At 45.4% G+C, this 27742-nt stretch overlaps 1 protein-coding gene across 2 annotated transcripts; it reads left to right on the top strand.

Annotated features, from left to right (window-relative positions):
- The first annotated feature begins 64 nt into the window (after positions 1-64).
- On the top strand, positions 65-27539 carry KIF3B (kinesin family member 3B). Of its 2 annotated transcripts, none has more exons than XM_044298721.1 (9): positions 65-168; positions 14284-15743; positions 16059-16160; positions 16245-16367; positions 16459-16577; positions 23053-23166; positions 23256-23361; positions 25464-25642; positions 26484-27539. In XM_044298721.1, the coding sequence occupies exons 2-9, from the start codon at positions 14343-14345 to the stop codon at positions 26569-26571; spliced, it is 2232 nt and encodes a 743-aa protein (XP_044154656.1). In that variant the 5' UTR covers positions 65-168; positions 14284-14342; the 3' UTR covers positions 26572-27539. The 2 variants fall into 2 exon arrangements, with proteins under 2 accessions (XP_044154656.1, XP_044154657.1); XM_044298722.1 differs by lacking the exon at positions 65-168 and adding an exon at positions 208-346.
- The last annotated feature ends 203 nt before the right edge of the window (positions 27540-27742 follow it).

Here is a 27742-nt window from a genome sequence, read left to right as displayed (position 1 = left end):
GGTCAGGCTGCCGTTGCTAAGGAAGTACAAACCGCGGCCTGTTGACCGTTTCTAAGGAAGTGAGCGCGTCGTCGCCGGGCCTGTTGCTAAGGAAGTGAGAGCCGGCGGTCAGTCGGCATCCGGCGCCGGGACAGAGGGACGGAGTGACCGGTTACAGGGACATGGCAGGTGAGGGGCAGCTCCCGGGATCACAGGGGTCGCAGTAGTGGGGGTGCTGCTGCACAGGAGCGGGCAGCAGCATGGCCTCGGTGCTGGGAGGGGATTAGTGGATGGTAGTCCGGAGACTGTACATTGTATACCAGCAGTCCAGGCTCAGCTGTGTGATACCCCGGAAACATATATACCGGTATGTACGAGTGACCCTGGGTGTACCCCCTAAATACAAGCCCATGTCTGCCTGATGCGATGATGTCATATCTAGTGCCTGGTCTGATGTCATAGCCACCTGACTCAATAATATCATTCCTAGTGCCTGATCTGATGATGTCATAGTACCTGACTAAGGTCACTTCCACACTAGCGTTAGAAGAACTGCCTGGTGAATCCGGAAATCCGCGTGCAAACGGATACCATTTGTTTCCGGATCTGGATGCAGATCCGTCTGACAAATGCATTGAAATACCGGATCCGTTTTTCCAGAACACTTGGTATTAATTCATTTCAATGGAAATTAATGCCGGATCCAGCAAGTGTTCCGGAATTTTGGCCGGAGAAAATACTGCAGCATGCTGCAGTATTTTCTACTGCCAAATACCGTAAGAGGGACTGAACTGAAGACATCCTGATGAATCCTAAACGCATTGCTTTCCATTTAGAACGCATTAGGATAAAACTGAAGCGTTTTTTTTCCGGTATTGAGCCCCTGTGACGGAACTCAATACCGAAAGTAACGCTAGTGTGAAAGTACCCTAAATGATACCACACCTAATGCCTGGTCTGATGATGTCATATCCACCAGACTCAATGCCATCGTGTCTAATGATTGTTGTTATGATTCTGTATCTAGTGTTTGATTCAGTCGTATTTAGTGTCTGATATACACAACGTGACCGGCATCCTAGTATCGTCTTCTACTGGTCACTGGTTTATCTTGGATCTGAGGAAGGAACCCCCCCCCCCCCCCCCTCCATGGTTTTTATAGAGATGATCATCACTACACCCGGGCTGTCTCTTCAGCAGAAGCAGTCTGGGACACTTCATTCCCCTGTGTCAGTAACCGATTTACTGAAGTGTAGTTCCCACTATACTCACCTGAGCTGCTGCAGAACCTCCTAATACACACCTGAGCTGCTGCAGAACCTCCCAATGCACACCGTGGCTGCTGCAGAACCTCCCAATGCACACCGTGGCTGCTGCAGAACCTCCCAATGCACACCGCGGCTGCTGCAGAACCTCCCAATGCACACCGCGGCTGCTGCAGAACCTCCCAATGCACACCGCGGCTGCTGCAGAACCTCCCAATGCACACCGCGGCTGCTGCAGAACCTCCCAATGCACACCGCGGCTGCTGCAGAACCTCCCAATGCACACCGCGGCTGCTGCAGAACCTCCCAATGCACACCGCGGCTGCTGCAGAACCTCCCAATGCACACCGCGGCTGCTGCAGAACCTCCCAATGCACACCGCGGCTGCTGCAGAACCTCCCAATGCACACCGCGGCTGCTGCAGAACCTCCCAATGCACACCGCGGCTGCTGCAGAACCTCCCAATGCACACCGCGGCTGCTGCAGAACCTCCCAATGCACACCGCGGCTGCTGCAGAACCTCCCAATGCACACCGCGGCTGCTGCAGAACCTCCCAATGCACACCGCGGCTGCTGCAGAACCTCCCAATGCACACCGCGGCTGCTGCAGAACCTCCCAATGCACACCGCGGCTGCTGCAGAACCTCCCAATGCACACCGCGGCTGCTGCAGAACCTCATAATAAACACCTTTGCTGCAGTACATCCCATAGAGTTGAAAGAAGCAGTAGTGCGCATGCATGACCACCGTCCGATTCAAACGAGGAAATTTTATTGGCGGTTGGACGCTGCCAATCGGACGCTTCTGTGGCTGGGGGATAATTGATTGTAATGGGACAACCTCTTATAAAGCGCTTCAGATGCTGGAGGACCTCCTAATACTCACACAACAACTTTAATTTTTTTGCTGTGGTTTTGAAATCCATCACAAAAAACGGATCCGCGAGGTGTAAACCCGGCCTTATCCAGGGGCGGTGGTTTCCATCTACTTGCTCCGGTCTGTTTTCCGTCCAAGGCTAAATCATTCAAATGAATGGGTCCGGAGACAGAAGTGGACGCACCTGCTGCTGCAGAACCTCCATTCAGGCGTCCAGGAATCAGTGCGGCTGTCTGAATGAGGCCTGTGCTTGGGTTTACACATTGCATGTTTTTTTGTTGTTTGTGGTACAAAAGTGTATGTTACATCGGAAAAAATTTGCAAATTGCGGATCCGCAAAATACAGATGCGGTTCATGTGCATCCCGCACTTTTTGCAGGCCCCATTGTAGAAATGCCTATTCTTGTCCGCCAAATGGAGAATATGACATGCTCTATAACATCCGTGGGCGGCTGTCCGCATTTTCTGTGGCCCCATAGAAGTGAACGGGTCAGCAAAAAATGTGGATCAGATGCGGACCGAAAATATGTTTCTTTGCGTGCATGAGGCCTCAGGGTGTGCACCGTATTCCATGGCCAAAATCTTAAAGGGGTTATCTAGCCTAGAAACCGACAGCTCCTATGGTCCTAACACTCTCAGCTGCTCACGGTCCTGACCACTTCTGGTCCTTGAAGGACCAGGAAGTAACTAGGTCCTGTGATCGCTGCAGCCAATCACAGGTCTCAGCAGTCACATCTACTTGAACGATTCGTCACAGCAGTGAAGTACTGTTCATGCAGATGTGACCGCTGAGGTCTGCGATTGGCTGCATCGTCGAGGTCGCGCCAAAAATACTCCTCTTAATATTTTTTGGGAGTACTATTACCTTTTTGGGGGTAATAATGGGGGAAAAAGCAGCTCTGCCATTGCTTTTTGCATTATAAGTTGACGACGTTCACTGTGCGGCATAACTAGCGTGTCATTGTTGTTCTATGGGTCAGTCCGATTATTGCGATACCAAATATGTGTAGTTTGTGATTTATTTTTATTTTTATTTTATTTACTACTTTTGCACAATAATAGAACATCATGTTATGTCGCCGCATTTCAAGGGCTACAACTCATTCTTTTTTGTACTGATGTAGCTGTATGAGGGCTCATTTTTTGTGGGGCAAAATGTAGTTTTATTGGTATAATTTTGGGGGCGGGGGCTGAATTGGAAATAGTACCATGTTTATTTTTTTTATGTTCCCGGGGTGGTGTTAATAACACATCTTTATCATACAGGTTGTAGCGAGCAAGGTGTGGTAACGTGTGTTTTTTTTTTTTTTTTTAACCAGTTTTACTAATTAAAACCACTATATTTTTTTTTTTATTAGCTTTATTTATTCTTTTTTTTTTTTTTTTTACTCCACTAGAAGACATTTGCTTTTATAATACGCTGATATACCTTGTATACTAAGGCATTAGAGCCTATCACTGGACCAGGCATGTCAGGCCTTTGTTAGGACCCCAGGTGCCATGGCACTACATCAGCACAACGCCCGATTGCGTTAGTGAGCAGCCAATGGTGACAAGGACCCCCTCCCTCTAACTGCCTAGATGTGTCTATCACTGTTGACTGCGGCATCTAGGGAGTGAAGCCTCTGGCATCGGTATTATCTCCAATGCCGGCCGCTACAGCAGGTGCCCAGCTACAGTCAGTGCCAGGCTCCCGCAGTGTTCCGTGGCACTATCTTCACGCATCTCTGCTGTAGGAGAAATGGTGCGGGCAGCAGGGACTGAAAAGGCTATGCTGCTCCGATACAGCGTAACATTGCTTGTACAGGCGTTATTGCAACCTCCGCTGCATCGGTGATGGAACAAGCCACAAGGTACGAGTCTGTGGATAGCTGAGTGTTTTTTTTGTTGTCTTTATGGGGCACATTGAGGACCATGCAGGTTGTTGGCTCCTAGTGTGGACAACCCCTTTGGCTCATCTCACACATTAGTGACCTATAACTAGGATATGTCACCAATGTCATATAGGTGCATTCTAGAGACTGGGTTCTATCATTGGAATGGGCCCCTCAAAGCGAAGGAGAGGGCACCGCGCATGTGTGGCATGTTCACCATTCACTTCTATGCGTGTTCCTAGTTGTGCTCGGCTATTTTCGGCACTCCCGTAGAAGTGAATGGGGCCACGCTTTCCCGATGTGGCCTTATTCACTTTCGGGGTTCCTTTTCTAGAGATAGATGGGACCCGCACCCATCTGACACTGGTGGCATATCCTAGTGATACCTCACCAGTGTGTGAGATGGTGCAACCCCTTTAACTGCCCATTGATTATAATGGAAATCCACACCGTAGTTCATAATATGCCGCAGATTCTGAATCCATGTTGCAGGTAAAGCTACTTTCACACTTGCGTTGTTAATTCCAGTATGTAGATCCAGCAGAGGATCTCAATACCGGAATTAAACAGATCTGTTTTTATTTCGGACATCAGGATGCAGTTGTGTGAAATCAAAACGGAAAAAACGGATCTGTCACTAAATAGATTGAAAGTCATTGGTTGCCAGATATGTTTTTTCAGGCTCCTAAAAAAAAAAATAGATCCATAACCATTGACTTACATTATTTTCAGTGCGGATATGTTTTTTTATTTTATTAATTTTTTTATGATTTATTGCAAAAACGGAATGCTGCCGGAATTGAAGACATCCTGATGCATCCTGAACGGATCTCTTTCCATTCAGAATGTATCTCAATACCGGTAAACAACGCAAGTGTGAAAGTAGCCTAAAAAACAAAAAGTTCATTCTCGTTGCGGTTTCTGTGACAAGCAGATGCTCATGGATTTGCCTAATTGGATGAGGCTCAACTCGCGGGTGGAATGCAGCATGTAAACTGAAAATCCATGGCAGGAATCTGAGGGCTAGCCTTGGATTTATCAGACGTGCTTTCCGCCATGTGGCACCTGCACACGGTGAGGATTACATGCTGACTTCATATGGAAAAACCACCCTGAAATTAAGTACCAGCAAAGTGTATCGAAATTTACCTGCCGTCTGGATTTGCAAAATACGGATACCGGCCGCGTGCGTTTTGCAATTTGCGGACCGCACATGCCCGCAAACATAATAGAAAATGCCTATTCTTGTCTGCGATTGCGGGCAAGAATAGGACATGTTCTATCTTTTCCACGGATGCGGACAGCACACTGTGTGCTGTCCCTTTCTTTTGTGGCCCCATTTAAATGAATGGGTCCGCACCCGTTCTGCAAAATTGCGGAACGGATGCAGACTCATTCATAGGGCCGTCTGAATGAGCCCCTAGGCCTCTTTCAGACGGGCGTTGCAGGAAAATGTGCGATTTTATCCGCGCGAGTGCAAAACATTGTAATGCTTTTTGCACTTGCGTGAGAAAAATCGCGCATGTTTGGTACCCAAACCCAAACTTCTGTAGATTGTATTATTTTCCCTTATAACATGGTTATAAGGGAAAATAATAGCATTCTGAATACATAATGCATAGTACAATAGCGCAGGAGGGGTTAAAAAAGAATAATAATTTAACTCACCTTAGTCCACTTGATCGCGAAGCCGTCATCTCCTTCTGTCTTCTTTCTTTGCTGTGTGCAGTAACAGGACCTGTGGTGACGTCACACCGGTCATCACATGATCCATCACATGATCCATCACATGATCCATCACATGATCCATCACATGATCCATCACATGATCCATCACATGATCCATCACATGATCCATCACATGATCCATCACATGATCCATCACATGATCCATCACATGATCCATCACATGATTCATCACATGATCCATCACATGATCCATCACATGATCCATCACATGATTAAAAGATCATGTGACGGACCATGTGATGACCGGAGTGATGTCACCACAGGTCCTTTGACTGCAATCAGCAAAGAAAGAAGACAGAAGAAGATGCCGGCTATGCGAGCAAGTGGATTAAGGTGAGTTAAAAAAAAAAATTATATATATATTTTTTTAACCCCTCCAGCGCTATTTTACTATGCATTCTGTATTCAGAATGCTATTATTTTCCCTTATAACCATGTTATAAGGGGAAATAATAATGATCGGGTCTCCATCCCGATCGTCTCCTAGCAACCGTGCGTGAAAATCGCACCGCATCCACACTTGCTTACGGATGCTTGCGATTTTCACGCAACCCCATTCATTTCTATGGGGCCTGTGTTGCGTGAAAAACACACAAAATAGAGCATGCTGCGATTTTCATGCAGCGCATAAGTGATGCGTGAAAATCACCGCTCATGTGCACAGCCCCATAGAAATGAATGGGTCGGGATTCAGTGCGGGTGCAGTGCATTCAACTCGCGCATCGCATCCGCGCAGAATACTCGCCCGTGTGAAAGGGGCCTTACTCGTGGATTCTGTTGCTGATTTTGCTACGGATTTGCCCCAGATCTCGCCCTTTTCATTCCAAGTTAATTTCCTCCCAGAAGATATCCACACAGGGTGCATGAGAGTTTAGAAATCTCATCTGGTTAGCTGGCCCTGTATTAGGCTACGTGCACACGACCCTATGGGCCAGATTTATCATTAGCTCAGGTCAGAATAATTTAGTGAAAAAGTCCCAAACGCTAAAACTGCCCACAAATTTGCACTTTTTTCTGCTCTGCGCTATGCTCGCCAGTTTTCTGAAAGTGGGCGTGTTTTCTTATGTAAATGAATCTCTAGACAGATTTACTATTGGGACTATTTAAAAAGTCACAAAAAAGTCGCTATTTTACTCCAGTGAGGACCATGCTTATCTTATGAGACTTTTTAATAGAACATGCGACTTTTTCATAAAAACGTGCGACTTTTGTAAAGCTGCTTACTGACGGATAAACTGCTACCGTCAAACCACATTTATTACAGTCTTAAAGGGCCAATCATAAATCTGACTTGGCTAAAACTGACTTTAGCCATATATGAAAGTGGAGTGAGCTGTCAGAGTCATGATAAATCTGGCCCTATGTGTTTTGCGGTCCGCAAATTGCAGATCCGCAAAAAATAAAGGATGACATCAGTATGCCATGTTTTTTTGTTTATTTTTGTGGATCCATTGTAACAATGACTAAGGCCTAGTTCACACTACCGTATGGCTTTTATAGTTTTTTGCGGTCCATTTTTCACGGATCCGTTTTTGAGTTCCGTTGTGTTTCCTTTCCGTTTTTTCAGTTCCGTTTTTCCGTATGCCATGTACAGTATACAGTAATTACATAGAAAAAATTGGGCTGGGCATAACGTTTTCAATAGATGGTTCAGCAAAAACGGAACGGATACGGAAGACATACGGATGCATTTTCGTATGTGTTCCATTTTTTTTGCGGACCCATTGACTTGAATGGAGCCACAGAACGTGATTTGCGGGCAATATTAGGACATGTTCTATCTTTCAACGGAACTGAAATACGGAAACGGAATGCATACGGAGTACATTAATTTTATTTTTGCGGAACAAAAAAGCGTTTGTGTATACTAGGCCTAAGGCCCCTTTCACACGGGCATGATGGATTGGCTCCAGATGCGTTCAGTTAAACTCGCACTATTTTGCAAGCAAGTTCAGTCAGTTTTGTCTGCAATTGCGTTCAGTTTTTTCCTCGCTGGTGCAATACGTTTTGATGCGTTTTTCACGCGCGTGATAAAAAACTGAAGGTTTACAAACTACATTTCTTAGCAACCATCAGTGAAAAACGCATCGCACCCGCACTTGCTTGCGGATACAATGCGTCTTTCACGCAGCCCCATTCACTTCTATGGGGCCAGGGCTGGGTGAAAAACGCAGATTATAGAACATGCTGCGATTTTTACGCAACGCAGAACTGATGCGTGAAAAACAATGCTCATGTACACAGACCCATTGAAGTGCGGGTGCTATGCGTTCACGTCACGCATTGCACCCGCGCGGAAAACTCGCTCGCGTGAAAGGGGCCTAAAACGGACAAGAATAGGACATATTCTATTTTTTTTTTTTTCGGGGCTACGGAACGGACATACTGATGCGGACAGCACACGGTGTGCTGTCCGCATTATTTGCTGACCCATTGAAATGAATGGGTCCGCATCCTATCCTCAAAAAAAAAACAAAAAACTGAACGGATACGGAAATAAACAACGTTTGTGTGCATGTAGCCTTACGCTGCAGTTCTTCCACACTGTGTGCATATACCCTAAGGGCATGGTCGCACACAGCAGAGACGCTGCCGATTTTCCACTCCTCCGCACACTGTGGAAAGTGTCCACAATAAAATCTGCCCAACTTCACATGCGGTCTGGGTCTTCACGCCTCGGCACGCCTAACGTAAAATCTTTGACAAATCTGCAGGATGTCTGCACCCAAATCCAAGTCGAAATTTTCAGTGCTCACTTCTGATTGTCATATTCATTCCCTGCGCACAGCATCCCCACCATAGCACACTATGGAAGGCGTAGAGGCACGTTTATTAAGACCGCCATTTTAGACGCCGATCTTAATAAAGCCCCATAGCTGGCGATGGATCAGCTGAAGTTATGAAGAGGCGCCGGCCTCTCCATAACTTTGGCGCATCCAGCGCTATTTCTAAATGTAAGACCACTTCCTCGCTTTCTTACATATAGACCATTTTCTACTCCTAAAACAGGTGTAGAAAAAGATGAATGAGGCGGGCCTGCCGGCCCCTACTCTTCCCCGCCCCCGTGGCGGAAAAACGCAAGTGAACTGAAAGCATTTGAAGACGGATCCGTCTTCAAAATGCGATCAGTGTTACTATGGCACCCAGGACGCTATTAAAGTCCTGGTTGCCATAGTAGTAGTGGGGAGCGGGGGAGCAGTATACTTACCGTCCGTGCTGCGGTATTTTCTCCAGCCAAAAAACGTTCCGGTCCTGAACTGAAGACATCCTGATGCATCCTGAACGGATTTCTCTCCATTCAGAATGCATTAGGATAAAACTGATCAGGATTCTCCCGACGACGGAACTCTATGCCGGAAGAAAAGAACGCGAGTGTGAAAGAGCCCTTAGGCGTATTTCAGATTAGTAAATAACCCCCGTAGTCTGTGCGTTTAATGCAGCTCTGGATGTGACTGGAGTATAAGATACAGTGAATGAGCCCTGGTCTGATTAATACCACACATAAACATCCCATGCTGCAGCTGCACTGCTTACTGATGGTTTCCAGGTAGGAACAGATTTTCAGAGATTGTAAACAACTTAAACACGTGAGAACAGCAAATGATAACCAAAGGTGGAGCTTCCTCGTGCGTTTTCTGCTGTGCATGACTGGCCCTTTAAAAGCGTGATCAGCAGACGAGGATCGTGGCGGTGCTTTCCAAGTCCAGTCACTGGGCGTCTTCGCAGTATCATCATGAGCGCTAATCACGGGTCCGACCGCTGCCGAGTACATCATACACAGCTCAGCTCTGTTTTCTAAACTCCCCAAGGGCCATTATTACAAGCAGCAGCTTAAAGGTACAGTACTTCCTGCCTGATGACTGCTCCAAGGCCGGGCCGGGAGGCTCCATGGAACCCAAGAGGCAAAGTGGATCATGATGATGCAAAATGTATATTTATTAGACCTTGTATTCAAGCATTGCGTTCCCTAATTCTTAGTCAGGCCTCATGCACACGTGTTTTTCCACTGTCAGTGATTTGGCTTCAGTGGTCCGTGTCCGATTTTGCTTCAGTTGTGTTTTCTTGTGTCTTCCCTTTTTTTTTTTTGTCTGACTTTTTGTCTGACAGGGGGAAAAAAGGAAGGTTAATGAAAAGTAAAATTTTATTGCACCAAGGTCTTGTAGAAAAAAGCGGACACGGATGACATACCAGTTGTTTTTTTTTTTTGTTGTTTTTTTTTTTTTGACGGACCCATTGATTTGAATGGGTCCGTCCTCCGTTTTCCACTGACAAGAATAGGACAGGTTATATTTTTTTGGACGGACTGGAATCACGGATGCGGAGAAAAAACTGAGGACTATCAGTTTTTTTTCACAGCTCTATAGAAATGAATGGGACATCTACTAAACTGTGAAAAATGACGGAACGGACGCGGATGCACACAACGTTCGTGTGCATTAAGCCTCACTGTTATCATCCTGGAACAGGCAAGTCCTCTATGGAGGAACATGGCGCCCACCCCCTGTTATATGGAATATAGTAAGGGTTAGCAAATGGGCTCACATGGAAATTGAAAGTTATGGTTTCTGAAATGATAGCTGCTGTGGATCTCCATTTTTTATTTATTACTTATCCTGTACTGATCCTGAGTTAAAGCCTGTATAATACTTCAGAGCTGCACTCACTATTCTTCTGGTGGAGTCACTGTGTACATACATTACATTACTTATCCTGTACTGATCCTGAGTTAAAGGCCGAATGCATACGGCCGTTTTTTGCGGCCGTGAGCGGTCCGTGGAACCACGGGCTGGATTCCTGCTGAGAGCAGGAGCGCACGGCGTCATAGCAACCAATGACACCGTGCGCCCCTGCAGCCGCCACAGTGCAGTAATACACTGGTATAGATCATACCAGTGCATTACTGTATTGCGGCGGCAGCAGGGAGTGCACGGCGTCATTGGTTGCTATGACGCCGTGCGCTCCTGCTCTCAGCAGGAATCCAGCCCGTGGTTCCACGGACCGCTCACGGCCGTGTGTATTCAGTCAAAGCCTGTATTATACTCTGGAGCTGAAGTCGCATTTCTGCTCTTGGAGTCACTGTGTACATATATTACTTATCTTGTATTGATCCTGTCTTACATCCTGCATTACACTCCAGAGCTGCACTCACTTTTCAGCTGGTGGATTCACTGAGTACATACAGTCAGGTCCATAAATATTGGGACACCGACACAATTGTAACATTTTTGGCTCTATACACCACCACAATGGATTTGAAATAAAACAAACAAGATGCGCTTTAACTGCAGACTGTCAGCTTTAGGCTACTTTCACACTAGCGTTCAGAACGGATCCGTCTGCATTATATTAGCTAAAAAAAGCTAAGTGTGAAAATAGCCTGGGACGGATCCGTCCAGACTTTCAATGTAAAGTCAATGGGGGACGGATCCGCTTGAAGATTGAGCCACATTGTGGCATCTTCAAACGGATCCGTCCCCATTGACTTACATTGTAAGTCTGGACGGATCCGCACGCCTCCGCACGGCCAGGCGGACACCCGAACGCTGCAAGCAGCGTTCAGCTGTCCGCCTGTCCGTGCGGAGGCGAGCGGAGCGGAGGCTGAACGCCGCCAGACTGATGCAGTCTGAGCGGATCCGCCTCCATTCAGACTGCATCAGGGCTGGACGGCTGCGTTCGGGTCCGCTCGTGAGCTCCTTCAAACGGAGCTCACGAACGGAAACCCGAACGCTAGTGTGAAAGCAGCCTTAATTTGAGGGTATTTACATCCAAATCAGGTGAACGGTGTAGGAATTACAGCAGTTTGCATATGTGCCTCCCACTTGTTAAGGGACCAAAAGTAGTGGGACAATTGGCTTCTCAGCTGTTCCATGGCCGGGTGTGTGTTATTCCTCATTATCCCGATTACAATGAGCAGATAAAAGGTTCAGAGTTCATTTCAAGTGTGCTATTAGCATTTGGAATCTGTTGCTGTCAACTCTCAAGATGAGATCCAAAGACCTGTCACTATCAGTGAAGCAAGCCATCATTAGGCTGAAAAAACAAATCAAACCCATCAGAGAGATAGCAAAAACATTAGGCATGGCCAAAACAACTGTTTGGAACATTCTTAAAAAGAAGAAACGCGTCGGTGAGCTCAGCAACACCAAAAGACCCGGAAGACCACAGAAAACAACTGTGGATTCTTTCCCTGGTGAAGAAAACACCCTTCACAACAGTTGGTCAGATCAAGAACACTCTCCAGGAGGTAGGTGTATGTGTGTCAAAGTCAACAATCAAGAGAAGACTTCACCAGGGTGAATATAGAGGGTTCACCACAAGATGTAAACCATTGGTGAGCCTCAAAAACAGGAAGGCCAGATTAGAGTTTGCCAAACAACATCTAAAAAAAGCCCTCACAGTTCTGGAAAAACATCCTATGGACAGATGAGACCAAGGTCAACTTGTACCAGAGTGATGGGAAGAGAAGAGTATGGAGGAGGAAAGGAACTGCTCATGATCCTTAGGCCTCTTTCACACGAGCGTGACGGATTAGGTCCGGATGCGTTCAGGGTGTGTTCAGTGAAACTCGCACTATTTTACAAACAAGTTCAGTCAGTTTTGTCTGCGATTGCGTTCAGTCTTTTCCGCGCGGGTGCAATGCGTTTTGATGCGTTTTTCTCACGCGTGATAAAAAAACTGAAGGTTTACAAACATCTCTTAGCAACCATCAGTGAAAAACTCATTGCACTTGCTTGCGGATGCAATGTGTTTTTCACGCAGCCCATTCACTTCTATGGAGCCAGGGCTGTGTGAAAAACGCAGAATATAGAACATGCTGCGATTTTCACGCAGAGCAGAACCGATGTACACAGACCCATTGAAATGAATGGGTCAGGATTCAGTGCGGGTGCTATGCATTCACGTCACGCATTGCACCCGCGCGGAAAACTCGCTCGTGTGAAAGGGGCCTAAGCATCCCACCTCATCAGTGAAGCACGGTGGTGGTAGTGTCATGGCGTGGGCATGTATGGCTGCCAATGGAACTGGTTCTCTTGTATTTATTGATGATGTGACTGCTGACAAAAGCAGCAGGATGAATTCTGAAGTGTTTCAGGCAATATTATCTGCTCATATTCAGCCAAATGCTTCAGAACCCATTGGACGACGCTTCACAGTGCAGATGGACAATGACCCAAAGCATACTACAAAAGCAACCAAAGAGTTTTTTAAGGGAAAGAAGTGGAATGTTATGCAATGGCCAAGTCAATCACCTGACCTGAATCCGATTGAGCATGCATTTCACTTGCTGAAGACAAAACTGACGGGAAAATGCCCCAAGAACAAGCAGGAACTGAAGACAGTTGCAGTAGAGGCCTGGCAGAGCATCACCAGGGATGAAACCCAGCGTCTGGTGATGTCTATGCGTTCCAGACTTCAGGCTGTAATTAACTGCAAACGATTTGCAACTAAGTATTAAAAAGTGAAAGTTTGATTTATGATTATTATTCTGTCCCATTACTTTTGGTCCCTTAACAAGTGGGAGGCACATCTGCAAACTGTTGTAATTCCTACACCGTTCACCTGATTTGGATGTAAATACCCTAAATTAAAGCTGACAGTCTGCAGTTAAAGCACATCTTGTTTGTTTCATTTCAAATCCATTGTGGTGGTGTATAGAGTCAAAAATGTTAGAATTGTGTGGATGTCCCAATATTTATGGACCTGACTGTACATATGGACCTGACATTAGTTATCCTGTGCTCCTTATCCTTGACTTACATTCTGCATTATACTCCAGAGCTGCACTCACTATTCTGCTGGTGGAGTCACTGAGTACATACATTAGTTATCCTGTGCTCCTCTTGACTTACATCCTGCAATATACTCCAGAGCTGCACTCACTATTCTGCTGATGGAGTCACTGAGTACATACATTAGTTATCCTGTGCTCCTCTTGACTTACATCTTGCATTATACTCCAGAGCTGCACTAACCAGACTCCAAATCAGATGTATCTTAATAAGACTTTCCGTGCTTCCATGTGCCCTGCATGTTTTTCAGTATCTAACATTGCATTCGCATTGGCCATGATGGGTTCCTCTCATCTATCTGTATATCTACAGTATCTATCTATCTGTATACAGTATAATGAAGAATACTATCTAACTAATATTGATGGATGCTTTCCCTTCACCTCCTCACCTCCACAAATTAAGATATGTGACTAATATCAGACACTTACATTAATGCTCCAGCCCAATTATAAGTAATGCACCTGTATGTAGCTGTGATTTATTTGGGAATCTTGAGCGTAGTGAGAACAGAAATATTGTCTCATCCCCTCCTGTGACCCACTTTTCTGGCGTAGTGACCTTGATCAGATCCCAGGCAGACAGGCGCTCTCCACAGAGATGACAGATGTTCAGCAGAGCTGCTATTTTATACGCTACATGCCAGATCCCATGGAGGCATGTCTGAATCCACAGTAGACACTTTTATATTTAATTGAGATACTATGACAATATAAATCATTTTGCATTTGTTCTCTTTTTGCCTCCTAGAGTGGTAATTGGAAGACCTTAAGTGTCCCAGAGGTCCACAACCACCAAACCAATACAGAATGTCAAAGTTAAAGAGCGCCGAGTCAGTCCGAGTTGTGGTACGTTGTCGGCCCATGAACAGCAAGGAGATAGCTGCCGGGTTCGATAAAGTAGTAGATGTGGATGTAAAGCTTGGTCAAGTGTCAGTAAGAATTCAGAAAGGAGCATCTAATGAACTTCCGAAAATCTTCACCTTTGATGCCGTTTATGACTGTAACTCCAAGCAGGTGGAGCTTTACGATGAAACATTCAGGCACCTGGTGGATTCTGTCTTGCTCGGATTCAACGGAACAATTTTTGCGTACGGCCAAACGGGCACTGGTAAGACGTACACGATGGAAGGGTTGAGGAGCGATCCTGAGAAGAGGGGAGTCATACCAAACTCATTTGATCACATCTTCACACATATATCAAGGTCCCAGAACCAACAGTACCTGGTGAGAGCTTCTTATCTTGAGATCTATCAGGAGGAGATCAAAGACCTTCTCTCCAAAGACCAATCTAAGCGTCTGGAGCTGAAAGAAAGACCTGACACCGGCATCTACGTGAAAGACCTGTCGTCTTTTGTCACCAAGAGCGTGAAAGAGATTGAACATGTCATGAATGTAGGGAACCAGAACCGCTCTGTTGGTGCAACCAACATGAATGAGCACAGCTCCCGTTCACATGCCATCTTCATGATTACAATTGAGTGCAGCGAACTTGGGTTGGATGGTGAAAACCATATACGTGTGGGAAAGCTGAATCTGGTAGACTTGGCTGGAAGTGAGCGACAAACAAAGACTGGAGCCCAAGGTGAAAGGCTGAAAGAGGCTACCAAGATTAACCTGTCTCTTTCCGCTCTAGGAAATGTAATATCAGCCCTTGTAGATGGCAAGAGTACCCACATACCATACAGGGATTCCAAACTTACAAGGTTGTTGCAAGACTCTTTGGGTGGCAATGCCAAAACGGTCATGGTAGCAAATATTGGTCCTGCCTCATATAATGTCGAGGAGACCCTGACCACTCTACGTTACTCCAACCGTGCCAAAAACATAAAGAACAAGCCCAGAGTGAATGAAGACCCTAAGGATGCTTTACTACGGGAATTCCAAGAAGAGATTGCCAGGCTTAAGGCACAGCTGGAGAAGAGGGTTGTGGGCAAGAGACACAAAAGGGGAAAAAGGAGAATGGGTGTGGATGGAGCAGGGGAGGACGATGAGGAAGAAGACTCTTTTGAGGGAGAAGATGAGGTGGAAGATAAAGAAGACTATTGGCGGGAGCAGCAGGAGAAACTTGAGGTTGAGAAGAAAGCAATTATTGAAGACCACAGTTTGGTGGAAGAGGAAAAACGGAAACTCTTACAGGAGAAGGAAAAGAAGATGGATGACCTAAAAAGAGAGAAAGAAGCTATGGAAATGCTGTCGTCCAAAGTTAAGGTAAGATCATTTTATTTAAGGGAGAAATGTATTTTCTGGTATGTCATAGAGAGCTTCATGGTGGTAAGTTATTGATCTGGTAGGGTTGATTGTTGAAGTTGTTACAGACTGAAATAAACATCAATTGCTAGAGCCTCTTTACTGTTGGACCTCCTGTCTTAGTACAGACCCTTTGGTTTCTTGTAAATGAGTCTGTTGATGAGACCAGTTCTCAGGTCTAACTATTGTGGTGCTTCCATGATTGTAAAATATTAAATGTAGGGTAGCTAATGTCCACACTGCACTATTCTTACTGATGTGGAATCTGTCCCCAAGGCCATGGAGAGTAAACTCCTCGTTGGTGGAAAGAACATTGTTGACCTCACCAATGAACAGCAGAAGATCCTGGAGCAGAAGAGGCACGAGATTGCTGAGCAGGCAAGTATTAGATTTGCTTTAAAAAAATTAAATCATGGCTATTTTAGAGGGCGCTAATGTGTGATATATGTTTATGTTGCCTAGAAACGTCGAGAGAGAGAGATGCAGCAAGAGATGGAGAGTCGAGATGAGGAGACTTTGGAACTCAAGGAGACATATAGCTCCTTACAACAAGAGGTTGACATCAAAACTAAGAAGCTCAAGAAGGTGAGGTCCATGTTTTCTACATGGATAGCAATATGATGGTGGCACCACATAAAGGCTTTACTCCATCCTGATAACCCCATTTGTTCTCCAGCTCTTCTCTAAGCTGCAGGCGGTGAAAGCCGAGATCCATGATTTACAGGAGGAACACATTAAGGAGCGTCAGGAACTGGAGCAGACGCAGAATGAACTCACCAGAGAGCTGAAATTAAAGTAAGTATCTAAGGTCCATTTATAGATCACCTGTGCCCACTATCTTTTTTAGAGAGCTATTGGACAGCTAAGATGGAAGCTGCTACCACTCCTAAGATGGTTGTGAACCATTTTTTGCTGGATTCATGATGAAAAAAGGCAGAGTAGTGATTCAGGAGCCTAGGAAAGCTAGGGGATAACCAATATGGCCATTACTGTGCTTTCGTGCATAATTGAATAGGCTTACCCCACAAACCTTTTTAAGGGACTAAAGACTAAATTCACACTGAAAGCCTACCCATGCTTTGGGACAGCTACAGTATTTTATATTTTGATCTGACATTGAAGGGGGCTTCAGGCAGACTCCATGGAGTGTGGAGGCCCTATCAGAACTCGGAGTGGCTTTCCTCTGGTGTTTGTGTAATACTGTAGGGCAGGGGTCAGCAACCTTTGGCACTCCAGCTGTTGTGAAACTACAATTCCCAGCATGCTCCATTCATTTCTATAGGAGTTATGAGAAGAGCAGAGCAAATGTGCATGCTGGGAGTTGAAGTTCCCCAACACCTGGAGTGCCGGAGGTTGCTGATCCCTGCTGTAGGGAATGCAAGCACTTGCCACTTTTGAGGGTCTCAAAAGTGGGACAACCCCTAAATAAAGCGTGAGGCACAGATGTCCTTTGAGGAGATGCTATTAGAATAATAAAAAAAATCATACTATTCTAATTATCCTGACTTCTCTCCGTTCCAGCGCTGCTCCTATTCTTAGCCATGACTTTGTGTTTTGGTTGTACTGCAGATGACTACTGCAGCCTATCGCTGGCCTCTGCGGTATACGGCACAAAATCTCTTAGGCCTGTGATTAGCTGCAGAGGTCATGTGCAGTATATGGGCAGGTTACTGCTGCGGTCAGAAAAACAAAGCCCAGTGGGGAAGGATGGAGTGGCGGTGCTGGAAAGGAGGGGGTTCGGGACGGTGAGTATCTATTTTTATTTTCTAATGGCATCCATGTTGTTTTTTTTTTTTTTTTACTCAGACAATTCCTTTAAGGCCATCACTAGCAGATGGAGTTTCTAGCTGGCTGTGATCGCGTCTCGCTGTATTCTGTTTGGGAAATGGAGAGCAGGTTGTGTGAATTATTTATTAGGCTCTTTATATTTTGTTGTTATTGCAGCGTGTCCAAAACAAGCGGACTGCGACTTATCAGGGGCAGTGGTAGGGCGGGTTTACACATCACACAGGCTCTACATTAGCCGGAAATGGTACAATATACCCTAGTACACACAAATGTCATCTAGAAATGACTTAATAAAATGTCTAAAACCAATATGGTCACCATGATATCTCCCCTGGGGTTATCACCCAGCTTTCCCTGAGCTCTTAGGGTGGGTTCACATCACATTTCTGCCATCCGTTTGACATGTATGTTGTACGGAAAAAGGATACAAAAGCATAGCGCACCACGTTCTTGTATCCTGCAGAGTCCGGTAAAAAAATGTTTACGTTGTTTTTTTTTACAATGGAACTCTATGGTAAACGGATGTCACTGTGTGGCATCAGTCTGAGGCATCCGATAACGTATACGTTTTTTGTATACACTAAACGGGTGGCAAAAACATGATCTGAACCCAGCCTTAATGGCAAATCTGTTATGTGGGCACATTAAAGGTAAGGGTGCAGTTGCTTTAACCACCTCAGGACCGCCGTACGCAGGATTGCGTCCTGCCGGCGGTCCTGCTCTTCTGGGTGGACGCATATACGCGTCCTCCCGCGAGAGCCGAGATTTCCTGTGAACGCGCGCACACAGGCGCGCGCGCTCACAGGAACGGAAGGTAATCGAGTGGATCTCCAGCCTGCCAGCGGCGATCGCTCGCTGGCAGGCTGGAGATCCGAATTTTTTAACCCCTAACAGGTATATTAGACGCTGTTTTCATAACGGCGTCTAATATACCTCCTACCTGGTCCTCTGGTGGTCCCTTTTGTTAGGATCGACCACCAGAGGACACAGGTAGGTCAGTAAAGTCGCACCAAACACTACACTACACTACACCCCCCCCCCGTCACTTATTAACCCCTTATAAACCCCTGATCACCCCATATAAACTCCCTGATCACCCCCCTGTCATTGATCACCCCCCTGTCAGGCTCCGTTCAGACGTCCGTATGATTTTTACGGATCCACGGATACATGGATCGGATCCGCAAAAAGCATACGGATGTCTGAATGGAGCCTTACAGGGGGGTGATCAATGACAGGCGGGTGATCACCCATATACACTCCCTGATCACCCCCTGTCATTGATCACCCCCCTGTCATTGATCACCCCCCTGTAAGGCTCCATTCAGACGTCCGCATGATTTTTACGGATCCATGGATACATGGATCGGATCCGCAAAACACATGCGGACGTCTGAATGGAGCCTTACAGGGGGGTGATCAATGACAGGCGGGTGATCACCCATATACACTCCCTGATCACCCCCCTGTCATTGATCACCCCCCTGTAAGGCTCCATTCAGACGTCCGCATGTGTTTTGTGGATCCTATCCATGGATCCGTAAAAAATCATGCGGATGTCTGAATGGAGCCTTACAGGGGGGGTGATCAGTGACAGGGGGGTGATCACCCTGATCACCCCCTGTCATTGATAACCCCCCTGTAAGGCTCCATTCAGACGTCCGCATGTGTTTTGCGGATCCGATCCATGGATCCGTAAAAATTATACGGACGTCTGAATGGAGCCTTACAGGGGGGTGATCAATGACAGGGGGGTGATCAGGGAGTCTATATGGGTGATCACCCCCCTGTCATTGATCACCCCCTCCTGGTAAGGCTCCATTCAGACATTTTTTTTGGCACAAGTTAGCGGAAATTTTTTGTTTGTTTTTGTTTTTGTTTTTTCTTACAAAGTCTCATATTCTACTAACTTGTGTCAAAAAATAAAATCTCACATGGACGCACCATACCCCTCACGGAATCCAAATGCGTAAACATTTTTAGACATTTATATTCCAGACTTCTTCTCACGCTTTAGGGCCCCTAAAAAGCCAGGGCAGTATAAATACCCCACATGTGACCCCATTTCGGAAAGAAGACACCCCAAGGTATTCCGTGAGGGGCATATTGAGTCCATGAAAGATTGAAATTTTTGTCCTAAGTTAGCGGAAAGTGAGACTTTGTGAGAAAAAAACAAAAAAAAATCAATATCCGCTAACTTATGCAAAAAAAAAAATAATTCTAGGAACTCGCCATGCCCCTCATTGAATACCTTGGGGTGTATTCTTTCCAAAGTGGGGTCACATGTGGGGTATTTATACTGCCCTGGCTTTTTAGGGGCCCGAAAGTGTGAGAAGAAGTCTGGGATCCAAATGTCTAAAAATGCCCTCCTAAAAGGAATTTGGGCCCCTTTGCGCATCTAGGCTGCAAAAAAGTGTGACACATCTGGTATCGCCGTACTCAGGAGAAGTTGGGGAATGTGTTTTGGGGTGTCATTTTACATATACCCATGCTGGGTGAGAAAAATATCTTGGTCAAATGCCAACTTTGTATAAAAAAATGGGAAAAGTTGTCTTTTGCCAAGATATTTTTCTCACCCAGCATGGGTATATGTAAAATGACCCCCCAAAACACATTGCCCAACTTCTCCTGAGTACGGCGATACCACATGTGTAACACTTTTTTGCAGCCAAGGTGGGCAAAGGGGCACATATTCCAAAGTGCACCTTTCAGATTTTGCAGGCCATTTTTTACACATTTTGATTGCAAGGTACTTCTCACACATTTGGGCCCGTACAATATTCAAACGAAGTATTATGCGAATCGACTTCGGATGTTTCATCCGAAGTCGATTCGCTCATCCCTAATAATAATAAATAAATTTATACTTACTGGTTCAAATTTAATTTAATAACATCACTAAAAATATGTTAAACATAAAAATGGGATTTAAACAATAGGTCATTTTCTGATGACACATTCACTTTAACCCTTTCTCTGCCAAGAACATATGATGTGTACCAGCGCCAAAAAAGTCACACCAAACACAAAAACATCAATAAAGTTTACGTTTTAAACTCTCCCTGTCCATACTCAATCTATACAGTCAAATATATTACTGCCGGATGGAAAACATTTTCATCAGTCAGAAAAGACATTTTGGCTCATTGACTGTTGCCATAAAATATTTTTTTTTAATTGCTGCATTTTTGTTAATTTTTTTTTTATAACAGTATTCGGCCACTGTTCAGACAGGTATAACACAGGAGCTTTTTTGTGCCCATGTTATTGATGCAACACCCGGGCCTCCTGCGGTTCTTCAGAACCAGAGGTGTGGCGCCTGTTACTCATTTTTGTGATGACCTACAGTTGGTTCAGGTATTGTGCCTATAATACAGGAGCAATAAAGCCACCCATGTTATACCTGGCTGAACCTGCCCTTAATGCATTATATAAGGTTTGATTTCGATACAATAAAAAAAGTATTGCAATACTCATGTCCCTCCCTCCCAGCACTTTACAGACATTAGCATCCAACTGTCCCCAATGGGGCTCACAATCTAAGGTCCCTATCTGAGTATGTATGTGTAGTGTGGGAGGAAACTGGAGAACCCACGCAAACACGGGGAGAACATACAAACTCCATGCAGATGTTGCTCTTGGTCGGATTCGAACCCAAACCCCAGCGTGGACATGGTGGACATGGTTGTCAGCAGTCCGTCATGGCATTTGCAATCATCAGGTTGTCTGCTTTCAGGAAATATTTACTTAGTTTTCAAGGACTAATTCCTGTATTTTACAAGTTGCAACCTTATATATTTTTTTATTTATTTCAAGCTTAAAACCAAATTTTTGGTCTTTCCAGTTCTTGTGATTTTATGAAGATATGTGCATTTAAATTGGTGGCATGTATTTACTCTGCGCAGGTGGAACGTATATTTTTTGGAGGTGTGGTCCACGTAACTTTTTTTGCTTGGGTCAGGCTTTTAACCACTTATATCAACTTTTGGGAAATTTTTATGAAAAATTACACTTTATACACACGGTTTTGCATTAAAGTGCTGAGTGGCAGTTTGACAATATCCCAGCTATCTACTCTCAGAAAATATATGGGTATGAGGGGGGGTTAGTATGACTCTTTAATTTTGTAATTTAGGTTTTATTTGTACGTGTGAAAATTGTTCCGGCTACCAGAGGTGCAAAATGTCCAAACGGCCCTGGCAGTGATTGCAGCAGTAACGTGTCTGTATACCGCACGTGACTGTTGCAGCTGATCAGTGGCCCCGCAATCTTGCTCCTAACGCTGCTGAGGCCAGTCATTGGCTTCAGCTGTCATACACAATGTACGAAACATCATGCACCCAGCCATAAGCCCAACGTCATGACTTCAGCATCGGGGATGGGGATTAAAGTGTCGGTGCAGAGGGGGCTTGAACTGTCAGTATAACTTATTTTAACACCTTCCACACTTTTTACCTGATATAGATAGATATATAATTTTATTTTTTTATTTTTTTTACTCTAACGACCCCTTTAAGTATTAGTACTGTCTTTGGTGACCAGTCCCAGCTTTTAATGAATGCCAGAGGGGACAAAAGATTAACTTTTCTGTTGTCCTTTCCTCCAGCTTTTTAGATCGGTGGGGGTCTGACACCTGAGACCCCCACCGATCAGCTGAAGAAGCCGTTCACTCCGTGGCCACTTTCGTCACCGTACATTGGTCACAGGGCCTGGTTACAGCTCAGCCCCATTCAAGTCAATGAGGCTGGGCTGCAATACCAAGCGCATCCACTATACAATGGGGCAGTGAGCACCGCAGCTTCCCGGAAAAGCTGATCGGCGGAGGTTTTGGGATTCGGACCCCCGCGGATGTGATATTGATGGCCTATCCTGTGGATAGGTCATCAGAATTATTTCCCGTATAACCGTTTTAAAAAAGCTCTATTTCTGTGGTGTCTTCTGAGAATTGTGCCTTAATAACACATGGTACAGATATGTGTCCTCTGCCCCTACAGCAGCTCCTGATGGTGGGTGTGAGGATAAGTAAATATCTATATCTATCTCTATCCCTTCTCACATTTCACCCTAAGGCTCCATTCACACGTCCATGGTGTGTTGCGGACTCAAAAATTGCGGATCCGCAACACACCCGCCCGGCACCCCTATAGAAATGCCGATTCTTGTCCGCAGCTGCGGACAAGAATAGGACATGTTCTATCTTTTGCGGAGCTGCGGACCCGAAGATCGGGGCCGCGCTCCGCAAATACGGATGCGGACAGCACACTGTGTGCTGTCCGCATCCATTCCAGCCCCATAGAGAATGAATGGGTCCGCACCCGTTCCGCAAAATTGCGGAATGGATGCGGACCCATTTGCGGACGTGTGAATGGAGCCTAACTCTGTAATTTCCACCCGCTGTGCATGTTTGCACTTAAAATCTGTGCCCGATCATGAATGGGGTATCTTGGCTTTCAGTGTCCTTCTGTCTCTTCTTGTGCCACAGGCATCTGATCATTGAGAATTTCATTCCAATGGAAGAGAAAAATAAGATGATGAACCGCTGTTATTTCGAGGAGGAGGAGGATCAGTGGAAGCTTCACCCGATCAGCAGGCTGGAGTAAGTGCTTCATACCCCGTCTCCTGCCTCCTGTACCAGCTCTGAGACTCCCTTCTGCGTCTTTGGTAACTGCGCTCTTTTCTTCATAGCAATCAGCAGATGATGAAACGACCAACGTCTGCCATAGGCTACAAGAGGCCATTGTGTCACCATGCCAAGATGGCCATGATGGTCAGACCAGACCCCAGATACCGGGTAAGACATGAACATCTTCACTCCTTAAAGGAACCGTCGGCTCTCCTTTTAAATAAAGCTAATAGGTTGTGCAGATTCTAATGTATTTTGAGCTTTAATTCTTCACCATTTCCAAGATATCTGTTTGCTGTCCGTGGATAGGAAGATTGATATTGACATCTCAAGGCCAAAAACCTGAAGAAATTAAGGACAGGAAGGAGAACTATGCAGCTGATGCGTTTAGCTCACAGAGTGGATCCTTGTCTAACAAACCCTTAGACGTGGGAAGGTCAGATTGGGTGTTCAGCTGCTGCATGTAGAAAGTATTGTATCCATTCACTGACAGCAAGTGGAGATGTTGAAAATGTGATGTGTAAAACTTCTCTTTATATAACATATTTGGGGTTAGATACCTCTTCTTGGAGTCTGCATTCATACAATGACACCATTAGGCCTCTTTCACACAGGCGAGATTTCCGCGCGGGTGCAATGCGTGTGGTGAACCCGCACTGAATCCGAACCCATCCATTTCTATGGGGCTGTGCACATGAGCGGTGATTTTCACTCATCACTTGTGCGTTGTGTGAAAATACCAGCATGCTCTATTTTGTGCGTTTTTCACGCAACGCAGGCCCCATGAAAGTGAACGGGGCTCCGTGAAAATTGCAAGCATCCGCAAGCAGTGCGATTTTCACGCACGGTTGCTAGGAGATGATCGGGATGGGCACCCGATCATTATTTTTTCACCTTATAACATGGTTATAAGGGAAAATAATAGCATTCTTAATACAGAATGCTTACTAAAATAGTGATGGAGGGGTTAAAAAAATAATAATAATAATTTAACTCGCCTTAATCCACTTGTTTGCGCAGCCTTTGCTGTGCAGGAGGAAAAGGACCTGTGGTGATGTCACTGTTCTCATCACATGGTCCGTCACATAATCCATCACCATGGTGATGGACCATGTGATGAGCGCAGTGATGTCATCAAAGGTCCTTTACCCAGGTCCTGAAGAAAGAAGAGAAGCTGGGCTGCGCGAACAAGTGGATTAAGAGGAGTTAAATTATTATTATTTTAATTTTTTTTAACCCCTCCAGCGCTATTGTAGTATGCATTCTGTATTAAGAATGCTATTATTTTCCCTTATAACCATGTTATAAGGGAAAATAATACAATCTACAGAACACCGATCCCAAGCCCGAACTTCTGTGAAGAAGTTCGGGTTTGGGTACCAAACATGCCGATTTTTCTCACGCGCGTGCAAAACGCATTACAATGTTTTGCACTCGCGCAGAAAAATCGCACATTTTCCCGTGACGCACCCGCATCTTATCCGGCCCAAATCCATGACGCCCCTGTGAAAGAGGCCTTAGGCCTCAGCTGTCCGTCGTAGATGGCTGTACACAAAGCCTGCTGCCATTGGTCTCTTCCGTTTTACAGCATTACCAGAAAATGAGTCCATTACCTTTCACGGTATTGTTATTTTCCCATATTAATAACAATAGCAATAGAAGAAGGAGTGCACCAACAGTTCGAATACTTTACTAAGATACCAAAGAAAGGCAACATGGCCCAAGAGAACCGCAATAATGTCCACATCCACAAAATATAAAATCAATGAAACTACATAGACATACAGATATCATTTACAAATTATATACAATAAAGCAAGTGCTGGTACAAATAAGACCAAGCATCCACCAAAGTCCACATGTAGGGACACAATGTGTATAGTCCAAGACAAAATTCCAAATAATACAACACCCAAACGGAAAATCCACAATAAATACCCTGAGGAAGCCGGACTTGACCGGCGTTATTTCTGTGACTCAGATCCGAGTCTTATAGCTGTTTATTGTCTTCAGGTATTGTCTCATGTTACTTTGTCACATTATTATTATTTATTGTGGATTTTCTGTTTCGGTGTTTTATTATTTGTAATTTTGTCATGGACTGATTTTTATATTTTGTGGTTGTGCACATTATTGCGGTTCTCTTGGGCCATGTGGCCTTTCTTTGGTATTTCAGGACTAGGTCATTGTAGGAGAAGGGGGGGTCAATAACTTTCCATAACATGACAATGCGTGCAGTTCATGGCTTTCTTCCCCCCCCCCCCCCACAGGCTGAGAACATTGTTCTGCTGGAGCTTGATATGCCAAGTCGTACCACCCGTGACTATGAGGGGCCGGCTGTGGCCCCCAAGGTTCAGGCTGCGTTGGAAGCCGCTCTGCAGGATGAAGACGACATCCAAGTAGACGCATCAACGTTTGAGAGCTCAGCCAGCAAAAAAACAAAAGCCAGGTAAGACATCTGGCAATATGCAGAACAGGAGAGGTTAATCACGTTGCTTTGTAACGGTATTTTATAGGCGATTGCCACCACTTTTAGATAATTTGGCTAAGCCCTCCTAGCATCCAATATGTGCATAGTGAATATGGTAAGGTTTATTGCTGTGCTTGGCGACAATCGGTGACTCTAGCTTAGCTGCAATGTCTATTGGAGTATGAGGTAGTCTGAAGTCCACCTTCTATCCAATTAGCTAGTGCTCTGTCCTCCAAGCTTTACACTGCAGCTTTGCTCATTCACTTTAAAGGGCATCTATCAGCAGATTTGTACCCGTGAAACTGACTGACCTGTTACATGTGCACTTGGCATCTGAAGGCATCTGTGTTGGTCCCATGTTCAAATGTGCCCGCATTGCTGAGAAAAATGCAAATAAGCCTCCAGGAGCAAAGGGGGCGTTGCCATTACACCTAGAGGCTCTGCTCTCTCTGCAACTGCAGCACCCTCTGCACTTTGACAGGGCCAGGCAGTGTAAATGTGATCACACCGGACCCTGTAAATAAAAGTGGAGATGGCATGACAGTTGCATAGAGCAGAGCCTCTAGGTGTAACAGCAACACCACCATTGCGCTAGAGGCTCATTTGCATATATTAAAACTTCATTTTTCTCAGCAATGCGGGCACGTATGACCATGGGACCAACACAGATGCCTTCAGGTGCCAAGCGCACATGTAACAGGTCAGCCAGTTTCATAGGTACAAATCTGCTGACAGATGCCCTTTAACTGCTTCAGTCAGTCTTATAGACGCTCTTTTCTGTTTTTATCCACGCTTATTTTATTTCATCTATCATTTGCAGACCCAAGACTGGCCGAAGGACAGCTCCACCTCCAGGCCCTTCTGGATCTTCACATTTCCCACAGACAAGGGGTTTGGTTCCAAAGTAAACCAAGAATATGACCCCCTAACCAAGACTCTTGAATAGGTAGATGAAGTATTAGAATGACTGATCAAAAGAGAAACTTCACGTGCCACAAGGCAAATCCCACCACCTCCTATGGTCAAGCTTCCTGGGAGGTGGACAGGGGGGGGGGGGGGTCCATCTGTAAGTAAGCCAATGGCGCTGGACTTGTAATACGGCAACACACCCGTGCTCGGCATGACTTCAATTGTGTGGAAAGTGTGTCTATGTAGGAGTTAATTTTTAATGGATCTGAGGACATGGAGAACACAAGTGTATACAGCTCCACCTGACATGGAGTGTCATCTGTGCATATATGATGTACCGGACACTCGCCCTCTGCACTGATCTCTCAACACCCTGACCTTTCTTCTTTGGTATTTATATAATTTTTTTTTTAACGTAGATGTATATTTAGGCGTCATCTTTTATACTGTAAATTAGGGACTTTGTTCCATCACATCAGATGGCGACCTGTGTGTCATCCTGAGCGACTGTCCCACGTATGAATATCAGGCCCTAAGCTTGCTTGGTTTCCTCCATGCTCAATGGACGGAACTAAGCAGCAGACCTCAGAGTCCCTCTATTAGTCGGATGACCGAAGCGCTCTGGCCCGCTACATGCAGGCCGCCATTTTGCTGCTTTGTAACGTGACTGCACTTGGTGTCATGTATGACGTTTAATGTTCATGGCTTCCCACGGCATCTGCTTGCTCGTTTATGCCCATTCATGCTTCCCTCAGTGACATCCAGCCCTGGAGGTGCGATGTGATCTGGAGACACTGCAGCCCCTCGGCCTTATCTGAAGAAGCCATAGATACTGTGAATTTTATACGGCGACACGATGCAGTGTGATGGCTCCTTCTCCGTCCAGGAAGAAGCAGGAGGGAGATCTATTTATTTGTACGTTTATCTGTGAATGTATACTTAAATAAAATCTCTTTACTGCACCTGTCCCCAGAGAATGTCTCCTTCTTCATCGACCATGTCACCCCCTCAGCATAGTCCAGTGGTCCCTGACCCAGTAGCTGCTCAGCTTTTCAGAGCCATACTTTTATTGTGATAATGCACTACCAGAAAATGAAAAAATAGAACACCTAGGAGTTAAAGCGTACCTGAGTTTATGGCTGTGCTTCTTTGTATAATGATAACTGCGAA

Source organism: Bufo gargarizans, chromosome 6, assembly GCF_014858855.1.
Source record: "Bufo gargarizans isolate SCDJY-AF-19 chromosome 6, ASM1485885v1, whole genome shotgun sequence".
NCBI classification, from domain to species: Eukaryota; Metazoa; Chordata; class Amphibia; order Anura; family Bufonidae; genus Bufo; species Bufo gargarizans.
This window is presented reverse-complemented; position numbering and strand designations above follow the sequence as displayed.